Below are 22,233 nucleotides of genomic sequence, written 5' to 3' on the forward strand. Positions count from 1 at the left end.
ATTCTAGAACTTCCCACTTGGCCGTTGGTCGGACTCTCCCCCTCCCTCCAGGAAGCAGCCATCTTTGTTTCGGGAAAACTCTTCACGGTCTTAAGGAAGAGGTGAAGCGCTTCCCAGCTAAGTGGCAGTGGGATTTCTTTTCTTCCCCCCCCTTTTAAGACAGTCAACCGAAACATCCCCGAGTAAGCAGCGGAGGGAACGGAAGGGAAAGTGGTGAGTATTGAGCACGCTCTTCCCTCCTGCCCTCACTCAACATGTCTGCGTGACACCGGCGAGGACTGCATATCTTTCTCTCAACAGCCGGGCAGGCGGGCGGGAGAGAGAGGGGAAGAGGCCTTGCTTGCGCAAAATGGCCGCCGAGAGCAGAAGGTGGCGCTCTAGGGCGGCGTCTCTATGACCGGGCATACTGGTGGAGTTGACTCTTCGCTTGGGTTGGGGGGCTGGAGAGCGAGCGGGCCCGAAAGAGTCCCGACGAGGAAGGGACCAGTAGCTGCAAGAGAGTCGAGCGTGTGGGCGCCTAAGCCGCAGCGGTGCCTGGAGCTGCCCTCCTCCTGCATCTTTAACCGTCTCGCAGTTCTGCTAAATCCGCTCTCATCTCACTTCCCCCCCCCATTCTCCCCCTTACTCCATTTCCACTCTCACAGCCCCTCCCCCCTCATTTTTAGACCCCCAACCTCCCCCCCTTCCCTTCCAGCTGCCCACCCCAGCCTAGTCTCCTCTGGGTGGCCTGAGAGGGTCTGATCCTTCCGCACATTCATCGTTTTCCATATTCCACCCAACCGACCCCCCCACCCCCTTTCAAAATCCGCTTCTCCTTATTCCGAAAGTGCCCGTCTCGTAGCTCCACGCCTCTGATTCCCTTTCATTCCTCGGGAAGGCACTCGCCTCCTTTTTTTAATTGCTAATATTAAAGTAAGGTGTTCCCTGCTTCCTCTGCCCCATATCTCCCAGGAAGACTTTGCCCTGCCTACTTCCAGTGCAACTTTTCTCTGGTGCTGGCCGCGTGTGTGGCCAAGCCCTCTCTCCGCCACTACTCCTGTTGTCTTGAGAAACCCTCTTTCCCGAGTCTGCCTACCCCACCTTGCTTCTTGTATGTAAACAAGTTTCGTTGTTGTACTCCTTGTTGCCCTTCCTCTCATTTTTTGCATTGCATACTTACTTTGCTTTTAAATCTCAACCCTCACACTAAGCTTTCTGCATGCTTAGTTCTTAGGGGCTTGACCTGTTTATGCAAATAGTATCTCCTCTTCTATATGAGTATTTTAAGGGGGCATGTAAAAACCAGTAACACTGATCTGACTTGTTGGGATTCTTAACTTCTTTGAAATACTCCTTTTTTGGTGGTTGTAATAATTCTGGTCTGCTGTAATAATTGGGTTGGGGAAGATCTTGCTTGTAAACTGCTTTCTCCACACCCCCCCCCCACCTGCTCTGGTAGTCTTGAGGCTGAAGAGGAGGATGCCAAGGAAATTGCTGTTACCTTATAGATCTGTGTTTTCTCACCCTCGAGCTCCAAGGGGTTTGCATGGTTCCTTGGCAATGAACGCAGCCAGAAGTGGCTACCGGGTCTTCTCGGCAAACTCCACAGCAGCCTGCACAGAGCTGGCGAAGAAAATCACTGAGTGAGTGTCTCACGTTTTTATGCATCTTGTTCTCCTGTATTAATGAGTTGCAATTAAACAGTATATGAGCTGGAAAGTAAGCCATATTTCCTAAAATAGGCTTTTTGCCACATGCCTGAGTTTACATATTTCACTTCAGCCTACTTCAAGAATGCGTGACCCACCCAAGTGCTTAGCATTACTTTTGGTGAGCCCAATTTTTAAGACTCTTTATTTTCACTTTAAAAGGTTGGGGCTTTAAGCGACAATTTATTCAGATTTAAATATTTTAAATTGAGTTTTACTGAGGCTTTTGTAAAGTAAGCATTCGTGATGTATTATAAACAATGTGTGCACATTTGTTGATTCCATTTGTTGCTTTATTAAAGAGAGTTTGTAGTTTTCAACTGTTTTATGTGGTATAGCCATATTTTATTTGGGAATCTTGACCATTTTTCCTCTTAGTACACTGTTAACTACCTTATCTCCTGTAGGTTGGAGAATTTGAAACTGAAACAAAATAATAATTACCCTTTTGTTTGTGGGTCTGCAATATTTGTCTGGTATTGATGGACTGCTAAAAGCTGCTCTTCCATCAACCCTGTCTCTCCCTGATTTGGGAGAGGGGTATTGCCTTGTGTCTGATGTTGGTCTGAATTTTGCAGACAGTTGGAAGAAGAAAGAAGGGTCTCTGCTTTGGAGTGCCTCTGAAGTTTAGCAGTACAGTACTAACATAATAGATTTACTGGAACAGGCCTGTGGCTCATGTAGTTCAGCATCCTCTTATCACAATGGCCAACTAGAAGCCCATAAGAAGAACATGAGCACAACAACACACTCTCCTTCTGTGGTTTCCAGCAACTGGTATTCAGAAGCATATTGCCCCTGACTGTGGAGGCAAAGTAGTCATTGTGACGACAGGGGCAAGCCTCTGCTTCTGAAGCCATGCACAAACTGGGAAACAAATATTTGTTGGGTATCACAAATGCCAGAATAAGAAATACACCCATCACTGGTGAAAGCATTTGTGGTCCGGTTTCTGCAGATCAAGCGTTAGTTCAATCCAAAAGATGGTATCCTATGGCAACCCACTTGCACAGCTCACATCTGTTTGTGCGGTGGAACTTCCCCTTCTCTCCCCCGCCCCCAAATCCTCCCAAATCTGCTCTGGGCGGTTGGGGAACCCTGTGGAGCAGGTGGACACCTGTTAAGATGGGTGTGGCAGGGAGGTGAGGAAAAGGAATTCCGTTATATTCACTGGCACAACATTGGAGATCTCCCAAAGAAGTTGGGCAAACCCCTTTGGTTAGTCCAGTTAGCATCCCAAGGGTACTTAGAGTGAAAAAAGAGATATTCATTCTGTGTTGCTGTTGTCACTTTCAGGATAACTGTGCTCCAAATCTGTGACCTTTTAAACAGCAGTAAAGCATAATTTAGTTAGCCTCTTATTCTATATTTATAATAATAATAATCTCATTATACTTTTTGAAAATGAAAAACTGACAACCTGGAAAGCTTATGAACCTTAACCTTCTATTTTGGATTTGTCCAAAGCTCAGAAATGTATGCTGAATCTTTTCCTTGTCTCAGAAAGGTTTAGGAGCAGTATATGCCACAAAGGCTATGAAAAAGAAACCGTAAAGCTGATTAAAGGGGTAGCCTTCTAATGTGTTGTGTGAAATATCAAAAACAAATAAGCTAACTGGCTTTTGGTTTGATGTTTATGTTCCAACAAATCTCTGATTATATCTTGAAGCATAAATAGCTTTTCAGTGTAACTTGAAAGAGCCTGTGAAGTTGAAATGTACTATATTAAGTAACTGCTTATCTTGTAAATAATGCATATATGCTTGCTAAAATATTTGCTTAGTGATGACTTCTAATTAATGGCTGGTTCTTTTAGATTTATTTAAGATGTATATAACTTGTCCTTCATCTCTTCATCCTAGGGAGAGTTACAACATAACAAAAAAAGAGTAGGAATAAAAATTCCAGCACATCAATAGCAGCAACAGAACATCCCATAAATGCCCAAGCAAACAGATGGCTCATTACCTAGTTCTGCCCTTGTCAGCAATGTTGGCATTAATAGTACTTCTAGAAGGAAAGCATTCCATAATTGGGATAGCACCACCAATAAGGTCCTATCCCATGTCACCATCTGTTGAACTTCCCCTGCTGGTGGGACAACTAGAAGACAACTGAATAAATTTTCTACCTGTATACCTTAGTATCTCTCTTTGTTCCTAGAACATTTGAGCCACCTGAGGCCTACTTCAGTTTCCCCCAGTTAAATTTCTAACGCCAGAATTATGTAAGTTCCAGTATCCTAGGAAGAGTTAGACCAGGTTGTGCAGACTGAAATGCTTTTCAGTTCCTTCTTTTTAATGGGAAATTTGCTTTAAGTATCCTGCAGCCCTGGCTTTAGTTTTAAAATTCTACTTAAACTAGCTGTAAAACTCAGGGTAGATATCCTAAGCCACTTGGATATGTGTGTTTGCTCTTTCTGTGATAATAGTTGCTTCAGGAGTGTTGTTCTGACCAACAAGCAGGATTGAAACTTTGTTGTGGCAGGCAGCAGTTTGTCAGTAAGTCCTGTCTTTTAGTGCTGAGTTTAGCTTTGCTGTTCTAGAATTGCATGGTGAGAAATCCTATGTTAGTAAGCTATTGTTGAGAATCTCTCTCTATGTGTGTCTCTCTTTCTAGGCGACTTGGTGCTGAGCTCGGAAAATCTGTGGTATATCAGGAAACCAATGGAGGCAAGTCAGGTTTTTCTTTTTCTTCTAGAGCATTTACTGAAGAACAGACTATAGACATTCCAAAAATGGGGGGGGGGGGGAACCATGGGGGAAATTATCATTTTTTTAAAGTCTCAAGGCCATTTTCCCAATGACTATTCTCCTATTTTCAGAACCCAGAGATGAGCCCTTTGATTTTCTAGCTGTTTCCACAACACGTAAATAAAATTGCTAAGACTTGTTTGTCAATGGCTGAGTGAGCCTTTGACAAACCTATTCAATATGTGTATTAAAGACTTATTGTGCTTTTTTTACCCTTGCAAAAAGAACTGTTTTTTAAATTACATTTATACCCCACCTTTCCTCTAAGGAGTTCTAGGTGGCAAACATTGCCCCCCCACAACACATTTTTTCATTCCCGGAACCACATTTGTACCACTGTGGAGTGATAGTTGTGTTCAGATTCTGCCTCTTGTACCTAGTTTTGTGACCTTGGGCAAGTCCCTTGCCCCTATCTTGCCTATTGCTGTGTTTCCAGCTTTGGCCAACCAAACGTCTCTGGGAGGCTAATAATAATAATAATAATAATAATAATAATAATAATAATTTTATTATTTGTACCCCACCCATATGGCTGGGTTTCCACTCTGGGCGGCTTACAACAAAGATTAAAAATACATAATGAGCAGGGCATGAGGACAACAGTGTTTCCCTGTTTGTCCCCAGCACCTGGTTTCCAAAAAGGTATACTGCCTTTCAGCATGGATGATTAACTTTGTCCTTTCAGCTGATGAGGAGGGGCATCCATTGGCAGAGCTTAGGTGGAATGGTTTGGAAGAGTTTTGGACAAGTTGTGTTGATGGACGGTGGTGGGAATGACTTGGCAGGGTAGGACTTGCAGTCCTCCCACCTGTTTGGATGCACTAGTAATCCCTTCCCACGCTCACCACATCTAAACCGCATTCCCCTGTCCACTGATCACAACATGGATATTCCTCCAGCCAGCTTTAAATTGTGAACTGCTTTAGAATGCAACATGAACCCTAGGAAGGCTAAAAGAAAAAGGAAAGTTTAAAAACACTGCAATACATCAGGCAGGCTTAAGCTATCAGACAGACTCTAAAGATCCATTCTCTCAAATAGACACTTGGAAAGCATTTTAATACTTTAATTTTGTGAAGTCTTTATGCTGGTCTACAACAGTAATAAAGTTGTTGTTTTTAAACCCACCCACCCCATTCCAGCCATGTTGCTTATATGTGGGTACCAGTAGGCTAATTTGCAAGGATTATTTTCAAATATCTGTGCTTCCTTTACAGAAACAAGGGTTGAAATAAAAGAATCTGTTCGAGGTCAGGATGTGTTCATTATTCAGACAATACCCAGGTGAGGGTTTGTGGGAGTTTTGTGTGTGTGTGTGTGTGTGTGTGTGTGTGGATTGAATTCTGAATTTTATAAACCCACATCCTTGGATATGTGGGAACACTGGTTGAGTGGATTTGTTCTGGAGTCTTTCCTCTCTATTTATATGTGTAAATATACTTCTGCCATCCCTACTACCCATTCACCATCATTAACAAGAGAGCCTATGATGTTATTAATCCTAGTTAATCTTTTACACCAACATTGTGGACTTTAAATCCGACACCTTAATGTGGCACTTAAAAGTGACAGTAAATGAAACCCAATGCAATTCCTCAGCCTGCAAAGCTCTCCTGAAGACTGTATTAGTTACTCTTCCATTTCCTTGCTATTTGGGGATCCTCTTTTTTTTTTTTTTTTAAGGTTCTTGCTCCTTTAACTAGATTAATCTTTATAGCAGAACTCTATAATAAAATGCCTCTTGCCAGTAATGTGCCTGCTTGATAGCCTTTAGTGCTGTTTAGTTACAGCGCATCTGCCCAGGAGTTCCCTGCCTTTCTGGCTGTGTGCTGTAGCTTCAAAAAATGATCCTATCTTGCCTGGTATTTAGTTTTATCCTTTCTCCATGTGGAGTGCCTCAACTGCCACTCTACTTATCTGCTATGCAGATAACCTGCCCTGGTCAACTTTGGGAGCAAGGGCAGGATAGAAATTTAATCAATAATAATATCCAAGGAGCAGCAAGGGCAATTCATGGGTGCTGTTTAAGTTTGTGGTGTTCGGAAGGTCTGAATCACAGCAAAGCTGCGACTCAACAGCTCTGATGTGTATGTATAAGGCACCCTTTCAAATCAATTTATAAAAGCAGATTTCCTTCTTCCTGCCTCCCAGATATGGTGTAGCTTGCTTGCCTGCACATATCTAGGTTAGTAGCTTGGGGTGCAGAAATACCCTTAAAGAATAAAAAAAGAACTATTCTGTTTTAGTTCACACAAACCTCTCTGTCTGGTAAGAGCTTAATGCCCCAGATGATGAGGCGAGTTATGGGGCTGGGATGATGGCTCTTGAACCAGCACTGCAGTAGACGTGAATGGTGAGTAAGACTAGATAGGAGTAACATAGTTGGTATCCTACCATGTACCGTATTTACTCAAATGTAATGGGTACCTTTTGGGGCCAAATTACATCACAAAAATTAGGGTGCTCATTAGATTTGATGGCAGATTTACATTTGGCGGCAAATACTGTTTTTATTTCAAAGTTTTGAAAATCGAGGAGAGCTTTAGATTCAGTGGTGCATTAGATTTGTGTAAGTACTGTATATCTATGATGCTGGAAAGACCTTGCGTTCTTTCTCTCTCCCATTCCCCGTTTTTCCTGCCTTGAGACTTCTGAACAGTTTTAACCTAGGCCTATTTCCTTAACATGTAAATGTGCCTAAAGTATTGGGGCTGTTGTTGTTCCTACTTGGTCATTATGAATCTTAGTTTAAAATCATAAACATAAGTTGATAGCTTGTGAAATGCATAGTCCTAGGAAACAATGACTGTCCTTCCTTAGCCTCTGCCACCTTAAGCCACAGAAGGGGGAAATTGTGCACTGTTAACTTTTTGTCTTAATTGCTTGGGGGATGGAGTGGTTTTATGTAATTCTTGGCTACTTCCTTGATGGCGAACAAAGCTTTTTTGTGTATATAAACAGTGCAGTGTGGTGGAGATAGGAGGCAGAACAAACCAATTTGGAGAACGTTGGCAAATGTGTCAAGATAAATGGGGGTTTAATTTTCCGAGGGAAAGCTTACAGTGGAAGAAATGAGAGCAGCTGGCTAAAACACAGACTTAATCAGTCACATGTCTTTGAGAGCCAAAAGACTCCTAAGGGTATCATCTCAGATGATCAGGAAAGACTGTGGTCCAAATCTGGTGGAACGCCAAGTGCAGATGAAAGAAGGGTTGCAGCTTGAATGTTCACTGTGCTTCAGAGAGTGTGCTCCTAGAGTGCTTCCAGGTCCAGAGTTCCCCTAATACCTTCAGCAAGTGATTAGGCATGTTTAGGCCTTTTCACCTTCTGCCAACACTATTTAGCTCCTTGTTGCAAAAGGCTACTGCTAACATCCCCCCACACACACACATTCTTTTTTGAAACTGGTGATCAATGGGTCTGTCAGGCACTATGTAAAAAGGAAAGAGCTATAGCTGGTGCAAAGGAACTTTTGATACATGTTGACATGGTGAACATTAACACTGCCACAGATGCCACAATACCCTCTATTTGGAAGGAATTGATCTTTTAGTGCAGTGGTTTTCAACCAGTGTGCCGTGGCACCCTGGGGTGCCTTGAATGACGCTCAGGGGTGCCGCGGGCAACACTGGCCTCTGTCCCTCTTTCCTTCCCTCCCTCCTCTGATGCCCTCTTGTGCCTTTGCCTCCCAAAGGGTTGCACAGCTGCTTGTTGCAGCAGCCCTGGCTACAAGCTCTGCAGTTGACATGCATTTTAATCTAGCTTTCAGCTTATCATTGATTTTAATTATTTGGTTAAATGTTAAAATAGTTGTGTTTAACTGAGTTTTTATGGATAATGTCATTTTTGTAAACTGCTTTGAGGTTGTTTGCAAAAAAACCAAGCTGTATTTTATGGAATAAAGAAATAAGATTGGTAACGGTGCACAAGCTGTTTACTGGGCAGTGTCTCCACCATTTTTGATATTTGCATTCAGAAACCCCTGGCAAGTTTCTGCAAAACCCCAGAGATTCTGTGAATATTACTTTGAAAACTTTTCGTTTAGGTTAAAAAATGACTTTGTTTGCTGTGGTCTAAGAAATGAAATAAATGATTTTTAAAAATCTGGTCACATTATTTTGGCTGACATTGTCTTCTTCTTAGAAGAAGCTGTTTCTAAAATTCGACTGGCAGATGGATTATTGATTAATATTTTTGAACAATTTCAGAGATGTGAACACTGCGGTGATGGAACTGTTAATCATGGCTTACGCACTGAGGACGTCCTGTGCCAAAAATATCATTGGGGTAATTCCCTACTTCCCCTACAGCAAACAAAGCAAGATGAGGAAGAGAGGCTCTATAGTCTGCAAACTCCTTGCTTCCATGTTGGCCAAAGCAGGTGAGTGAGCTGACCAGAAGCAGCAAGATTTTACCTCCCACAATAGATCTGACCCTGAAGAAGTGAGTGGCTGTTTTTGCAGAGAGAGACCTTCCTGCTATAAGAATACATTTCTTTTTTTGCAGAAAGAACAGCCAAAAATAATCCTAAAACAAGCCACATATTTAGGATGGCATTTCTAATACTAACAGTGATTTCTATTCAGAGAAAAAAACTAGAAATAGCTACCCTCAAACTAGTAGTTTGATTTAATATAATATAACAAGAAACTCTTTTGGTGCCCTTGAAAAAGTGGTTGAATTTCACCACACCTTTCTCACAGGGTGTTTGTTAGGATAAAATAGAGGGTAAAAAACATACGTGTTTTTTCTTAGACGAAGGGTGAAATAGAAATGGAATCCTTAAAATTCCTGGCTTTGCTCACTGTGGGTAGGAGACCAGGCCTCTTTTTGAGAGACATAAGTTTGCGAAGGCTGGAGCAGCACAGGTGACCACTAAAGTAACAAAGTTCACAGGAGGACTGTTGTCTGGGGCCTACTGAACCTTGGATGAAACCCTCTCTGGCTCTTTAAAAAAAAAAAAAAGCCCTGTTCTAAATATTGCACAAAAACATTGGCATAAAGCAGTGGGGTTTTTTTAGTCTTGTTCTTGCTCTACGTGTTACTACCGTTTCAGTGCCAAAGTCCGTTGTGAGTCAACATCCGGTACATCCATCTAAGGTTCAATGCTCCCTGTCACCTATAATGCAGAATGTGTGTGGCAATAATCATGATGGGTTACCCAAACCCAAGAGATCAGTTACCTGTTAGGAGTAAAATTTGTGAATGAGATTCTTTAAACCACTGTATCTCAAACTATGTGATGTGGTGGACTGGCAAGCCCTACCCTCCTCGTAATGTGTCAGGGACTGGTGCCATATTTAGTTCCTGAAGCATCCTGCCCAACCTTGGCTGTGATGGAGCCACCATGGACTGGCAGCCAATGACTAGTGAACCAGCACTGGTCTGCAGACTACCGTATTTTTCGCAATATTGGACGCACCGGACCATAGGATGCACCGGACCATAGGAGGGGGAGAACAGGGAAAAAATATTTTTCCCTTGTTCTCCCCCTGTAAAACAAGGTGCATTCACCCGAGCGTGTGGAGCTGGCGGTGGGGGGAAGCGCTGCTTCCCCCCACCCCCAGCCTCAAAGATCCCTGAAGCCTTTGGAGCGCAGCGCCCTGCTGCCCTGCAGAGGCTTTGCGCGCAGCCGTCCCCAAGCTAGAAGAGGGAGACGGAGCCCTCCGTCTCGCTGTTCTGGCTTGGGGACAGCCTCTCTAGACTCTGCAAGAGAGCGGGGTGAAGGCAGCCCGTTGTCCTGGAGAGGCTTTGCGCGCAGCCGTCCCAAGCCAGAGCAGCGAGACAGAGGGCTCCGTCTCGCTGTTCTGGCTTGGGGACAGCCTTGCTAGCCTCTGCAGGAGAGCAGGGTGAACGCACCCCGCTGTCCTGGAGAGGCTTTGCGCGCAGCCATCCCCAAGCTAGAACAGCAAGACGGAGCCCTCCGCAGCGCTCCGTCTCCCTGTTCTGCCTTTCGGCTTAGCGGCGCAGCCTGCATTCGCTCTATAGGACGCACACACATTTCCCCTTAATTTTTGGAGGGGAAAAGGTGCGTCCTATAGAGCGAAAAATACGGTACCTCTTTGAGCAGAAGTGCTTTAAACCCATGTTACCTGGGTACATCAGTGTGACTGATACCCTACTGCACTTCTTAAGTGAGTTTAATGGACTAACCTTTTTTTTTGCCTGAGGGTTACGGTCACATTCAACCTTTGCTAAACCCCAGAGTGGAAGCGGCTGAAAGGGAGCTGGGTACCTCGCTTGCACACAGACTTTGCACATGTTCCCTCATCTCAGCTGATCCATTCATCTGCATTAGGCCACTGGGCAGTGGGGTGTGGAAGGAAAGAAGCTTACACCATTTCACCCACCTCAGCACCATGTCAACTTTACTTTCTTTCCCCCATCAGCTCTTGCTGTCAGATTTAGTGAGGTCTTGCGAGGGTGGGTTGGGTGAGCATCAGGCCCCTAGGCTGGCAGTTAGCACCCTGGTGTAACGTATGTTCTTTCTTTTTTATAGGCTTGACACACATCATCACTATGGATCTTCATCAAAAAGAAATCCAGGGATTTTTCAGCTTTCCTGTTGATAACCTGAGGGCTTCCCCTTTCTTGCTTCAGTATATACAAGAAGAGGTGAAGTTACTTTGATCCATCAATAGTTATAATCTCAGCTTGATTAGAACACTGTTTAGTGCTGGTCTTTTTTAGACTTGTATATTGCTTGTGCTTGCTATAGGCAACTAATCTTTGTTCCCAGTAATATATCTTAACAGCCTCCTTGCTAAAAGTGCAAGCTGCTTGGCATGTTGGGAAGCATTTGCTGCTAGCTTGGTTAATACTGGGGGTAATTTTCTTCATAGATTTTCTTCTGACTTTGCCTCTACCTGCTTGTGGTGGTTGTTAATGAATCCATGGTTTCATGTTTTAGTGTGGCCCTGAGCTAAGGCTAGTCAAATATATATATATGGATGAGGTCTAATTACTTAAACATCCTGCAGCAATGAAAGTAAAAACTGTGTAGAACTATTTAAAATCCAATTTTAGTTGAATGTCTCCCAGTGTTTTGAGAATGATGATAGCATTGCTCTCAGCTGTCACCCTATGTAGCAAAAGAGCAATTTTATTTATTTATTTAAAAAACCTAATTCATTCTGTGTCAGAGTTTAACGTCTCACCATGGTTTCAATGTGCTCCAGATTCCTGATTACAGAAATGCAGTAATTGTAGCAAAGAGTCCTGATGCTGCTAAGAGGTAAATACAGTTTAATTTTGATGTGAATAAACCCTACAAAATCAGCTTGTACAGGCAATGTTTAAAGATGCCTTAGCACTAGAGATTAAATGGTTGATATGTGAGGAATTGGGAAAAGAAAATCAAAAGGTGATTGGTTTCTGTTTTCTCTCTTGCTGGAGAAAGTGACAGGCTCTGCTAGGAAACAGTTTCTTTTTATCAGAAGTATAGCAAGGAGACACAGGTGGCGCTGTGGGTTAAAGCCTCAGCGCCTAGGGCTTGCCGATCGAAAGGTCGGCGGTTTGAATCCCCGCGGCGGGGTGCGCTCCCGTTGTTCGGTCCCAGTGCCTGCCAACCTAGCAGTTCGAAAGCACTCTCGGGTGCAAGTAGATAAATAGGGACCGCTTACTAGCGGGAAGGTAAACAGCGTTTCCGTGTGCGGCTCTGGCTCGCCAGAGCAGCGATGTCACGCTGGCCATGTGACCCGGAAGTGTCTTCGGACAGCGCTGGCCCCCGGCCTCTATGAGTGAGATGGGCGCACAACCCTAGAGTCTGTCAAGACTGGCCCGTACGGGCAGGGGTACCTTTACCTTTTTATAGCAAGGAGATGCACCAAGAACTTGTGGGAAATGCTGAAATGCTCTTCTTCATATTCTTCAACTGCATACTTTAAAACACCAGCGAGAAACCCTGAAATAGATTTTAAAGATATATGATAAATTCATCCCCCTCTGCGCTGCAAAAAGTTCATCTGTGGAAGGATAGTGTGGGGAAAAGATCTTCTTAATATAATTTAATAGGCATGAACCTAGGGCAGTTTTTTAATATAGGATGGCCACTGGAAAACCGCATCAGTGTGGCAGATAGAGTGTTTAAAAGATGCATAGCCCAATGCATTTCTGGACCACCACCTATATTTGGAGAGCTCTATTCAGTATCTAGCTCAAGAACAACTGACATGTCTCCCTTAGTTTTCCTGAATTGAAGTGGTAATTCTCCCTTTTTAAAAATCAAAATGGAGTGACAGTTGATGCAACTGCAGCACCTTCAACCTGTTTGGACCTGGTGCATGCACAGTCTTCATCCCTTCCTGTATCTTTTTACCATTCAATAACTTAGCTGTGTTACTCTTATGTGACTATTCTGGTGTGTCCCTATAGACCAAGAATATATGTAAACTGCTTAGGGGTTTTTCTTGAGGTTTTTTTTTTTTTTAAGGCTTGGGATCAGTCCATCCATGCCAGTAGAAAAACAGTTTGTGTGTACTGATCCTTCTTGTTCAATTACATCAGCTTCCAGTGAATACCAATACAAATATTTTTGAACCTTTGGAGACACTGTTTCTGGAATACTTTGAACAGTTGATCACTTTGAGACACTTTCCTCTTTTCCCTTTTGAGTGGAGTGTAAAGTAACGCTAAGGAGATCGCTCCCATCAGCACAAGGATTTCTGCTTTCCAGATAGAATGGTCTCCCCTCTCCTGCTGCATGCTGTTCTGGAGGAATTTTCCAACCTTCCAGGGCTGATCTGAGTGTCGGGTGGGGTGATCCCCATTGTGTTAGTGGTACTTGTTGCCCTGGCTTCCGCCAGCACAGCTATTTAGATTAATCCAGACCTAGGTTATATCTACAGTTCAACATTTGAAGTTATTACAGAGACAGGGGAAAGGAGCATCATGTTTTGGAAGTGTTTGACACGCTTCCAAAATAAATAGCATCTGCTTTTCATATTAAAGTGGCAGAAGGTGTTGTGCATGGAGTCCATTTTGTTAAAAGGAAATTGAAAAACAATAGTGAAAAGCAACATTCTTAAGCATTAACTACTTATTGTTAGTTGAAAAAGCAAACTCCTTTCCCAAGCTGAATCCTGTTTAAATGAAGCACATGGAAATTAGCTAAAGCAGAGGACTTTTCAAAAGTGAATATATTTCACCCCACTAATACCTTGTTGCTTTTATGTAGGGCCCAGTCTTATGCAGAGCGGCTACGGCTAGGACTAGCGGTTATCCATGGGGAGGCTCAGTGCACAGAGCAAGACATGGATGATGGACGCCACTCTCCTCCAACAGTAAAAAATACTACTCTGCACACTGGTCTGGAGCTACCCTGTATGTTGTTGCATTTTTCTTTACTTTTATTTTCCTTTGGTTTGATGTGCAAGGCATTTCAACGTAAGAGCCATCTGAATTCTCTGCTGAGGAAACAAACTCTGCACATATAATAATTTGTTGCTGTCTAAAGGGAGATAAGGAACCAAGCAAAATTAAGTTGCTTTTAAATCAGAGGTCATACACACATCCAGGAATAATCTGCAATCAGTTGTTTAATGGCAACACCAGAAGTCTCTCTCCCCGCATTAACTTTCTAAAATGAAAACTGGGTGATTTGTGATTTGTGTGTGAAAGGACTGGTCCTGAAAACCTGGGCTGAGCATGTGCTCAAATAGGATTGCCATATTTCAAAAAGTAAAACCCTAAATACCAGTAAGTTTCACCACCACCCCTCCTCCTCCCCTTTGAGGAGTATCTAAAGATGACCTTTTAAAGGGTGGCTGAAATCAGTGCTGTGAGACATAATTTTTGTGCCTCAACACAGTTCATTCAGAATTGCTTAAATGTGACAAGGTTTGTTTGTTTATGTTCAATAATAATAACAGCTATTTGAACTGTCTTTCATTTAAGTGAAACAAAATGTCCACTGTGAGGTCTCTTTCATACAAAGCATGAAAGATGAATATGCATATTACAATGAAGCTGTGATTCTGATGTTGGGTTTTTTATTCCTTAGTTATGATGGCCAAAGAGAAGCCACCAATAACAGTAGTTGGAGATGTTGGAGGTAGAATTGCCATCATTGTGGTAAGGAACTAAAAGGCCATGATGACAAATGGGATTTTTTCCCTAGGTTTCATTACATCTCAAATATTTATGCCTGGATGCAGTTGGGATTTCAGGACTGGGCTAGAAGCCATGCAGGAAAACTAAACAGTCACATTGTATTTGTCTGGTTTCACTTTTTTTCTACTAATTAAATAAGGTCGCTATCCTCCAGTATTAAATGGCCTTATGAGGCTGTGGTATAAATTCCTGTTAGTGTTCTATCTGGAAAGAAAATCTAACTCTGATAGACAGTGACACCTCACTGAGTGAAGCTTTGGGGTTCATTGCTAACTTCCTGGACAAAAGTCTAGGTACAGTAGCCTTTCCATTTGGAGGGGTGATTGTTTTAAGATGCAAGACTAGACATCCTGGCCTATCCAAGCTTGTATAGTGTGCATGTTGCCACTGTGTCATAGAACTCCATATGAACAAGCTTTTCAGAACCCCCTACCCAAAGCTCCCTATTCTGGTTTCTCAAACAGTCAACAAAATTGACAGGGCCTTGTGCCAAACCAGTACATTTTGTGTAGCCTGTGTGACTAGCTTCCTAGTGCCTGCCTTTCCACAAGACACTTCTTGAGTTTGTAACCAGGAGCATGGGCAGCTTGCATTCTGTACCTCTCCTTGAGAGAGAGCTAACTAAAGCCATTTTTGTATTTTCAAATATATCTTTGCCCAAAGAAGCATTTTCATGTATATTTTCCAAACAGCACTCCTTCATAAATCTTTGGAAAGTTTGTGCCTGTCATGTGCTCATTATAGGAACTTAGCCCTGTCCAGGAAGCAGACTCATACCATGCTGGTATAAATACCTGCTACTGAAATCCTTAATGGCAATGTACCAAAAGTTCATATGTAACTTTAGGTTAGACACGGAAGCATCTTCAGATTATTCCAGATTTGCCAAAGTGGTTACATACTGCTTGTGGGACAGTGGAGCAGTTTGTGCTTGCTAATAACTTCCAGATTTAACTGGGATGTGTTTTGCTTCTCAGGATGACATCATTGATGATGTGGAAAGCTTTGTGGCAGCTGCAGAAATCCTGAAAGAGCGTGGTGCTTATAAGATCTTCATCATGGCAACTCATGGGCTTTTGTCTGCTGATGCTCCACGTCTAATTGAAGAGTCATCAATTGATGAGGCAAGTCTTGGTATATTGCTCTATGGGCAAGATTCCCTCTTATTTGTGTATTAGTGTTGTTTTAAATAGCAAATGGTGGATTTAGATCAATACGTTGACAGATTTGTATATGGAGTACAAGACTGTTGCACATTCTGAATATATAAACACACAGCATCAGTTGGCTTCTGCATGAATCTAGCTGTTGCTGGACTAGGATTCCCATCAGCCCCATGCAGAATGATCCATTTTCAGGAATGACAGGAATTGTAGTACAACATCTTGAGGACTAGCCCCCTGCCCTGCTGCAGCATATATTTTTCAGTAGATGGTAAACTAACTGGAGTTAAAGAGTTTTGCTGAGATTGAAACCAAATGCTACTGGTTCATTACTCCAAGAAAAAGAATGGCTGGTTTAAACAAGAACCTTACAAACAGGGATTCCCATTCTTCCACAACTATAGCTCAGCACTTAAATGTTTTCTGACTACAGAAACACAGAGCTGTGCTGTGGTGGCTGCCTGTCTCAGTAATCTCATACTTCAGAGCAGGGGTAGGCAACCTAAGGCCCGTGGGCCAGGTGCGGCCCAATTGCCTTCTCAATCCGGCCCGTGGACGGTCCAGGAATTGGCATGTTTTTACATGAGTAGAATATGTGCTTTTATTTAAAATGCATCTCTGGGTTATTTATGGTCCATAGGAATTCGTTCATATTTCTCCCCCCCCCCCCCAAAAAAATATAGTCTGGCCCACCACATGGTCTAAGCCTAAGGGACAGTGGACTGGCCCACGGCTGAAAAAGGTTGCTGACCCCTGCTTCAGACCGTAACATTTTTCCCACCAAGAGGAATGCTGTGCTGTAGTGCCTCCTTCCTCCTGGTCTTACTGCTTGTGGAAACTTGAAGCTGCATCGATGTGGCTGCATTTTTCCAAGCAGGAAAATGCAGCAGATTGCTACAGTGGCAATACTTGTGGTGCATTTTGTCTTCTGGCCTAGAGGTTTACAGTCGAGAGCCATTAACACAGTGCCCATCTATGCAAAACACTGAGTTGTACTCAGATTACACCTACTGAAATGAATGGACCTAACTTAGCCACTCATTTCAGGGGGTTTTACTCAAACTTAGCTGAACACCATTCAATATGCTTTCCCCATGACCAGATATTATGGGAAATTGTAGGTCTAAGTGACTTTCTAGGATTTTAGCACTATTTAAATAAAACTGCAGCTGTACTGCTAGATTTGTCTTAAATCCTAGGTTTTAAATTTAGGCAGACAAGCATTGAATGCCCCAGCCACCTTTGGTCCAGGTGAATTGTTGCTTTTTCAGTGAGTGGGTGCTGCTGAGCTTATTACTTGACACTTCATACTAGAACTAGTGTTTCAGCTTGCTTGCTTGCTCACTCACAACCCTCCTTTCTCTGGCCCATCTGTTTATCTCAAGCAGTTCAGGCAGCAGCAGCTGTTTCTGAGGAGCAGAGGCGCCAGGTGTTGCTTTCAGCTGCCTCTCCTGTGCTCCTTACTACCAGCTGCCCTGTTCTCTTGCAGCTTTATAGTTTTCTTTGTGGTTCTTGCAATAATTATATTAATGACACCTCCAACTATTGCGGGGCATCAAATGCAAATACCTTACACAATCTCAAAACTTTGGCTGCAACCTCTATTTCCATTAAGGAATTTAAATGCAAATGCACACTGTGTTTGTTTGGTGACCCATCAAGGAACTTCTGGTTTGATTTGATTTTTCAAAAGTTAGATCCTGTGAATTATGTTTCAGCCACATTTCTAAATTTAATCTTTTTACTTCCCTGTGCACTGCTAGGTGGTGGTCACCAATACAGTTCCTCATGAAGTGCAGAAACTGCAGTGTCCCAAGATAAAGACTGTGGATATCAGTTTGATCCTCTCTGAAGCCATCCGCCGAATCCACAATGGGGAATCCATGGCTTACCTCTTCCGCAACATTACCATGGATGATTAGATTCTCTTTATCATTCCCACATCCTCATTCCTTAAATAGAAGGGAGAAAAGAAATGTGCAAGGAAATATGCATGAATCGGCAGTGCCATAAAGTTGATGCTATTTGGGTGGGGGAAGCATTATTATGGGTCTGGGTGTCAAGAGACTGATGCCGCGAGGCCCAGGTATTTCAATTTCACTGGCCAACAGTTCTCGGAGCCAGCTGGATCAGTGTGCAAATAGGCATTGCAGTCTGTTTTAAAAACCGATACTAGTGGTGGCCTTCTGTTCTTGTTCAGCAGATCTTGTGTATTCAATTGCTTACAGAGATTTGACTTCATAAATTCTCTAGTCATGCATGTCTTCAAGCTCTATGGAAGGAGGTGTGATTCTTCTTGCACTGCTGGAATGTGCAATGCCCTCTTACTGCCTTTGGAGCCATTCTTAATATGGATGCAGCAGAGCTTCCTCTTGTGAAACCATCTACACATAGGTACATTTTACTGCAGTCTAGGTAATTTGATCAGCAATAACATAGCATGATGCTAAGGGGTTCCAAAGTCATGGTAGAAACTAGAATGTGCTACCTCTCCTCCTCTATAGAGCCCTAGGTTCCAGTTCTGCCTAGCTGGCCATGTAACAAGAGTATATAACATTTTAAGACTCTTGCTACAGTTTGTGAGTAAATTTGTAAGATTAAGTACGGTCTAATGGGATTTGCTTCTGGTGGTATTCTGTGTTCCTTCATGGCCAAAAATTAAAGCACATTGGCCAGAAAGTATAGAAACATCCATGTAATACCTTCCTGTGTGTTTTACACAGCTGTACTCTTAATGCACAATGGTAAATCTAGAACAGTTTTTTATCTGTTGCGTCCCTAAGAGAGAATTCTATAGTGCTATCTATTAACATATAGGGTAATTCTGCCTGCTGCCCAGTGCAGTGTTTCTTAAAACATTTTACTGAGAAGGTATGCAAAATTCAAATCTTTTTGAGACAGTCCCATTATATGGCAGCCTCCAGCTAACAGTGAAACTGCCTACCCCTTGTGCTGTGTGTTTGACCTGTAAGATTCCTGCAACTGTCTAGCATAACCTTTTCTTTGTACCTTTCGGTTGTTGAGGTCCAATGACTCCCAGCCTCCCTGGTCATTGAGTCATGCTGGCTGGGGTTGATGAAGCTGTAGTCCAGTAACACCTGGAGGGCCCTAAGTTCCCCATTCCTGATCTAAGCAATAGAACGCTTGGTCATTAGTAAGAATGAATAGCAGACTTATATGACAAATTACCAACCTCTTTAAGGTCTGCTAAGTAACAAAACACTCCCTTCAAGACAGTTCACAAAAGCAGCTAGTGTTAATTGTATTTACTCTGATAACTGTTTGATTAAAAGCAAGAATGTTGCATTTGCCAACTACTGGAGGCCTAAGGCTGTCGTTCCACTCTGACTGGGCAAGTGGGGTGAGAGATGACTAGGTACCAGCCACAGTCACTGCTTGGCTGCCTGGTGGCTGCTACTCAAAAGCCCACTCAGTGTTACTAGCTATCATAGAGATGGAGAAAAGGGAAGCAAGCCTGATGCTGCCCACCATACTGATCTGGCAGTTCCCTTTGAGGGAGCCCCTGGAACATGACCCAGTCCTTTGCTCTGCAGTGGCTCTGCCTGGTCCGATCCATTTAGCCCTGCTTCCCCGCTTTGGGCCCAGTTGTTCCCTTACATTTTCTAGGACCAGACCCTATTTCTTTTTAACAGTTCAGCTGAAGGAAGATTTAGATCAAGGTAGCTTTTTCCTTATCACGTGTGATGGTGTAGCAGGAGAAAAACTGCACCTGATGAAATACTTATTCCTGAGAGTGGACTTAAAGGGATTGAAGGTCTAAGAAACTCTACACCTCTGGCCATAGTTCTTGTCAGCTTCCAAAACCCCCTCTCCTGGCCACCTTGTTATTTTAACAACTCAAATCACCATGTGAGGGGTTTTCCCCAAGTCCCACTTTATCAACTCCACCAGCTCTTTGCTTCAGTCTACGATTGAACCTGTAGTAAACCTTCGTCTTGGCTCACTGCCCCCCAGCTTCCTACTGAGAGTGGCTCTGACCATTACAACACAGGCTCCTTCTACAGTGTAATGACTAAAGCAGTGGAGGTGTGAGAATTCCAAATATTCACTGCCACTGTGGACATGAGGCACCAGAAGCTTAGAAAGAGGATGTATGAATCATCCTTTTAGCACGCTTTGTAGCAGCCAAACCACTTAGGTCCTTGGCTCACAACAGCTCTTCTTATCTCAGCCTCTTGCATAGGACCTTTTCCCAGTCAAACTGAAGACAGATACTGTATACTATGTTCTGTTCCAGAAATTTCACATCTCAAGCTCTTGCCTGGCCTGAGCATCGGGCTTGCTTTCAATAAGTCAGCTTTCATTAACTCAGCAGTTAGAAGACTAATTAACACTCCATGGTGTCATAGCTGCTCATCCAATTGCTGTCAGAAGCTTTACTACCAAGGAGTATTTTTTTGTTTACTGCATTACAATAGAGAATACACAGGGGCAGCCAACATACCCTTCAGGTGTTGCTGGAATAGCTGCAACGGGTGGAGGTTGGTGTCCAGCAACTTATTGAGTGCATTCCATTGGCTACACCTGGATTATAGGATCTTGAGAGTGCATTCATATACTTGTATTGAAAGATGAGAAAACAAAAACCTGCTGTGGACTAAACAACCCATTTGTTAACTAATTATCAACAGCCACATTCTGACGCCAAACAATAAATGGTCCCAATAGCCATGGCAACAGGATGCTAAAACAGCAACATTTCACCAGCCATGCAAGCAGATATTCTGGCACACCCAGGCACGGTTTAAGTGCCTTATGGGTGAAATGGCAATTCTAATTCACACTAGAGGTTGTAAGAACAGAGCCCAAGCATACAGTATCTTCTAGACTGATAAAAATGGAAACAACTTGTTGAAACTCTCCCTTAATAGCCTGAGTTATCAAAAACACAGGCGAGGCTTTCAAAAGTACCATGCAGAGTGTCTTCTTCTTCACCTTTCCCCAACATATTTTCCCTCCAACTCAAGCACATTTTAAAATGTATATCATTCCATATTAAATTACAGACAAGAAAACTGCAAGTCCAGGACAGGCTTTTAACCGTTCAGCAAGTAAAGTTTCCTCCATTTATGTATGCAAAAGTGCACACAACACAACTTAACTACCTTTCTGTCTCAGCACGGCTACCTAGGTATGCACATCTTGTGGAGATGCTGTCTTTTAAAAGCCCTACCAGATGGCTTTAAACATAAGCAATACCTTGGGATAGGTTTACTATGAATCCTGAGCATTAGAGCAAAGTTACTCTCATCCATTGCTGTGATTATTATGAACTCGGATTCAAAATTGTCTGAGAAACTTCTAATGTTAACGGTTAAAGTATTAGCATTGTGTAAAGTTGTGGGTAAAGTCCCAAACATTGTGAAGTCTCCTTTGCTCTCAAGCGGTTCAAATATTCATGATGGATTTCTGTTGCCAGTTTTACAACGATGAAAACCACCTATATTCATGTTGGAGGGTTAAAATGTTCATCTGTGCATTATCATACTGCTTTGTTTGAACACTATATTGGTCCTTAATGTTCTAAGCAATTTGGCAGAGACAATCGATATGTCAAGACCCTGGACTACAACAAGAGGGATGGTGGATGAGAATTAAAGTGATGTAAAAGTGTTACACATGGCATTTGAATTTTGTTTCTGTCCACACTAATCCTAGAGGGTTTTCCTTACATATTCCAGTTGTTGCAGCATTTTCCCTTTAGTCTTGTAGGTTTTAGAAAGAAAGCCCATAACCTCTCCCGTTCCATCACCTTCCAGCTCCTGGGGAAGACTTGAAGAGGTTATTTTTGCTAGTTTAAGTTAGAGCTTTTGGAGGGAGCTGGCTTTTGGTTTTAAATGGGAAATCACTTCTTTTTCAGATATTTAGAATATTTTTTTTCCAGATGCATAACTTAAGTTTTTTAACTGCTTTGACATTTTAACATTTATCCCCTCATTCTCATTTTGCTCTGTTTTGCTTTTTTTCATGCTCCTTTTTAATTAGGGTGACAGGGCGATGCAACAAACCCACTTACTAGTGCAGACTGTTGCAACCTCCGTCTCAAGTAAACTGCTCGCCTCAAGCTGAAGCTATGGGAGAAGGGAGTATAATTTATACCTCAGCTTTCTGGGATTCTAAGACAAAAGAAGTTCTGTCATGCCACACCATGCAACTGGTCACAAAACAGCACACAGAACATGATCCAAGTTTCACAGAGGAGGCAAACCATACAACTGGGAAATGGGCAAATGTCTAGTAGCCTTCTTGCGTGATCAGAAAAAGCATGCTTCCATTGCATTTTATCTTTTTCAAATTTGATTATGTTTACAACCATGCAGAGTCTTATCTTAATCAGAGCTGTCAAAATAAGAGTGGAATTTTGCCGCTTGCTGTGGACATGCAAAACAAAACAAAAAACCCTAGATACTTCAGAAAGAACCTTGGTGTGCTTTTGAGAAACAGGGCTGAAACTGGTCCTGATCTGATGCACTGCCTAATAGATCCTGGTCTCTTCCT

The 22,233-nt window shown here is 42.8% G+C and overlaps 1 protein-coding gene across 5 annotated transcripts; it reads left to right on the forward strand.

The window, feature by feature from the left end:
• The first annotated feature begins 5 nt into the window (after positions 1–5).
• On the forward strand, positions 6–21,351 carry PRPSAP1 (phosphoribosyl pyrophosphate synthetase associated protein 1). 5 transcript variants are annotated; one of them, XM_083428618.1, is made up of 11 exons: positions 6–213; positions 1,488–1,622; positions 4,308–4,360; positions 5,659–5,725; positions 8,650–8,822; positions 10,941–11,056; positions 11,620–11,675; positions 13,617–13,762; positions 14,442–14,512; positions 15,529–15,675; positions 17,478–21,351. In XM_083428618.1, the coding sequence occupies exons 2-11, from the start codon at positions 1,540–1,542 to the stop codon at positions 17,634–17,636; spliced, it is 1,071 nt and encodes a 356-aa protein (XP_083284744.1). In that variant the 5' UTR covers positions 6–213; positions 1,488–1,539; the 3' UTR covers positions 17,637–21,351. The 5 variants fall into 5 exon arrangements, with proteins under 5 accessions (XP_083284744.1, XP_083284745.1, XP_083284746.1 ...); XM_083428619.1 differs by having other exon boundaries at positions 55–213; positions 1,511–1,622; XM_083428620.1 differs by lacking the exon at positions 6–213 and adding an exon at positions 344–1,090.
• Positions 21,352–22,233: the final 882 nt, after the last annotated feature.

Source organism: Podarcis tiliguerta (genome assembly GCF_965153285.1).
Source record: "Podarcis tiliguerta genome assembly, chromosome: 2".
In the NCBI taxonomy this organism is placed as follows: Eukaryota; Metazoa; Chordata; class Lepidosauria; order Squamata; family Lacertidae; genus Podarcis; species Podarcis tiliguerta.

Coding starts and splice junctions, on each gene's coding strand:
- PRPSAP1 (XM_083428617.1), top strand. CDS start 1,459: ATGCCAAGGAAATTGCTGTTACCTTATAGATCTGTGTTTTCTCACCCT. Junction 5,726..8,649: donor ATTATTCAGACAATACCCAG/GTGAGGGTTTGT, acceptor GAACAATTTCAG/AGATGTGAACACTGCGGTGA. Junction 11,057..11,619: donor TTCAGTATATACAAGAAGAG/GTGAAGTTACTT, acceptor AATGTGCTCCAG/ATTCCTGATTACAGAAATGC.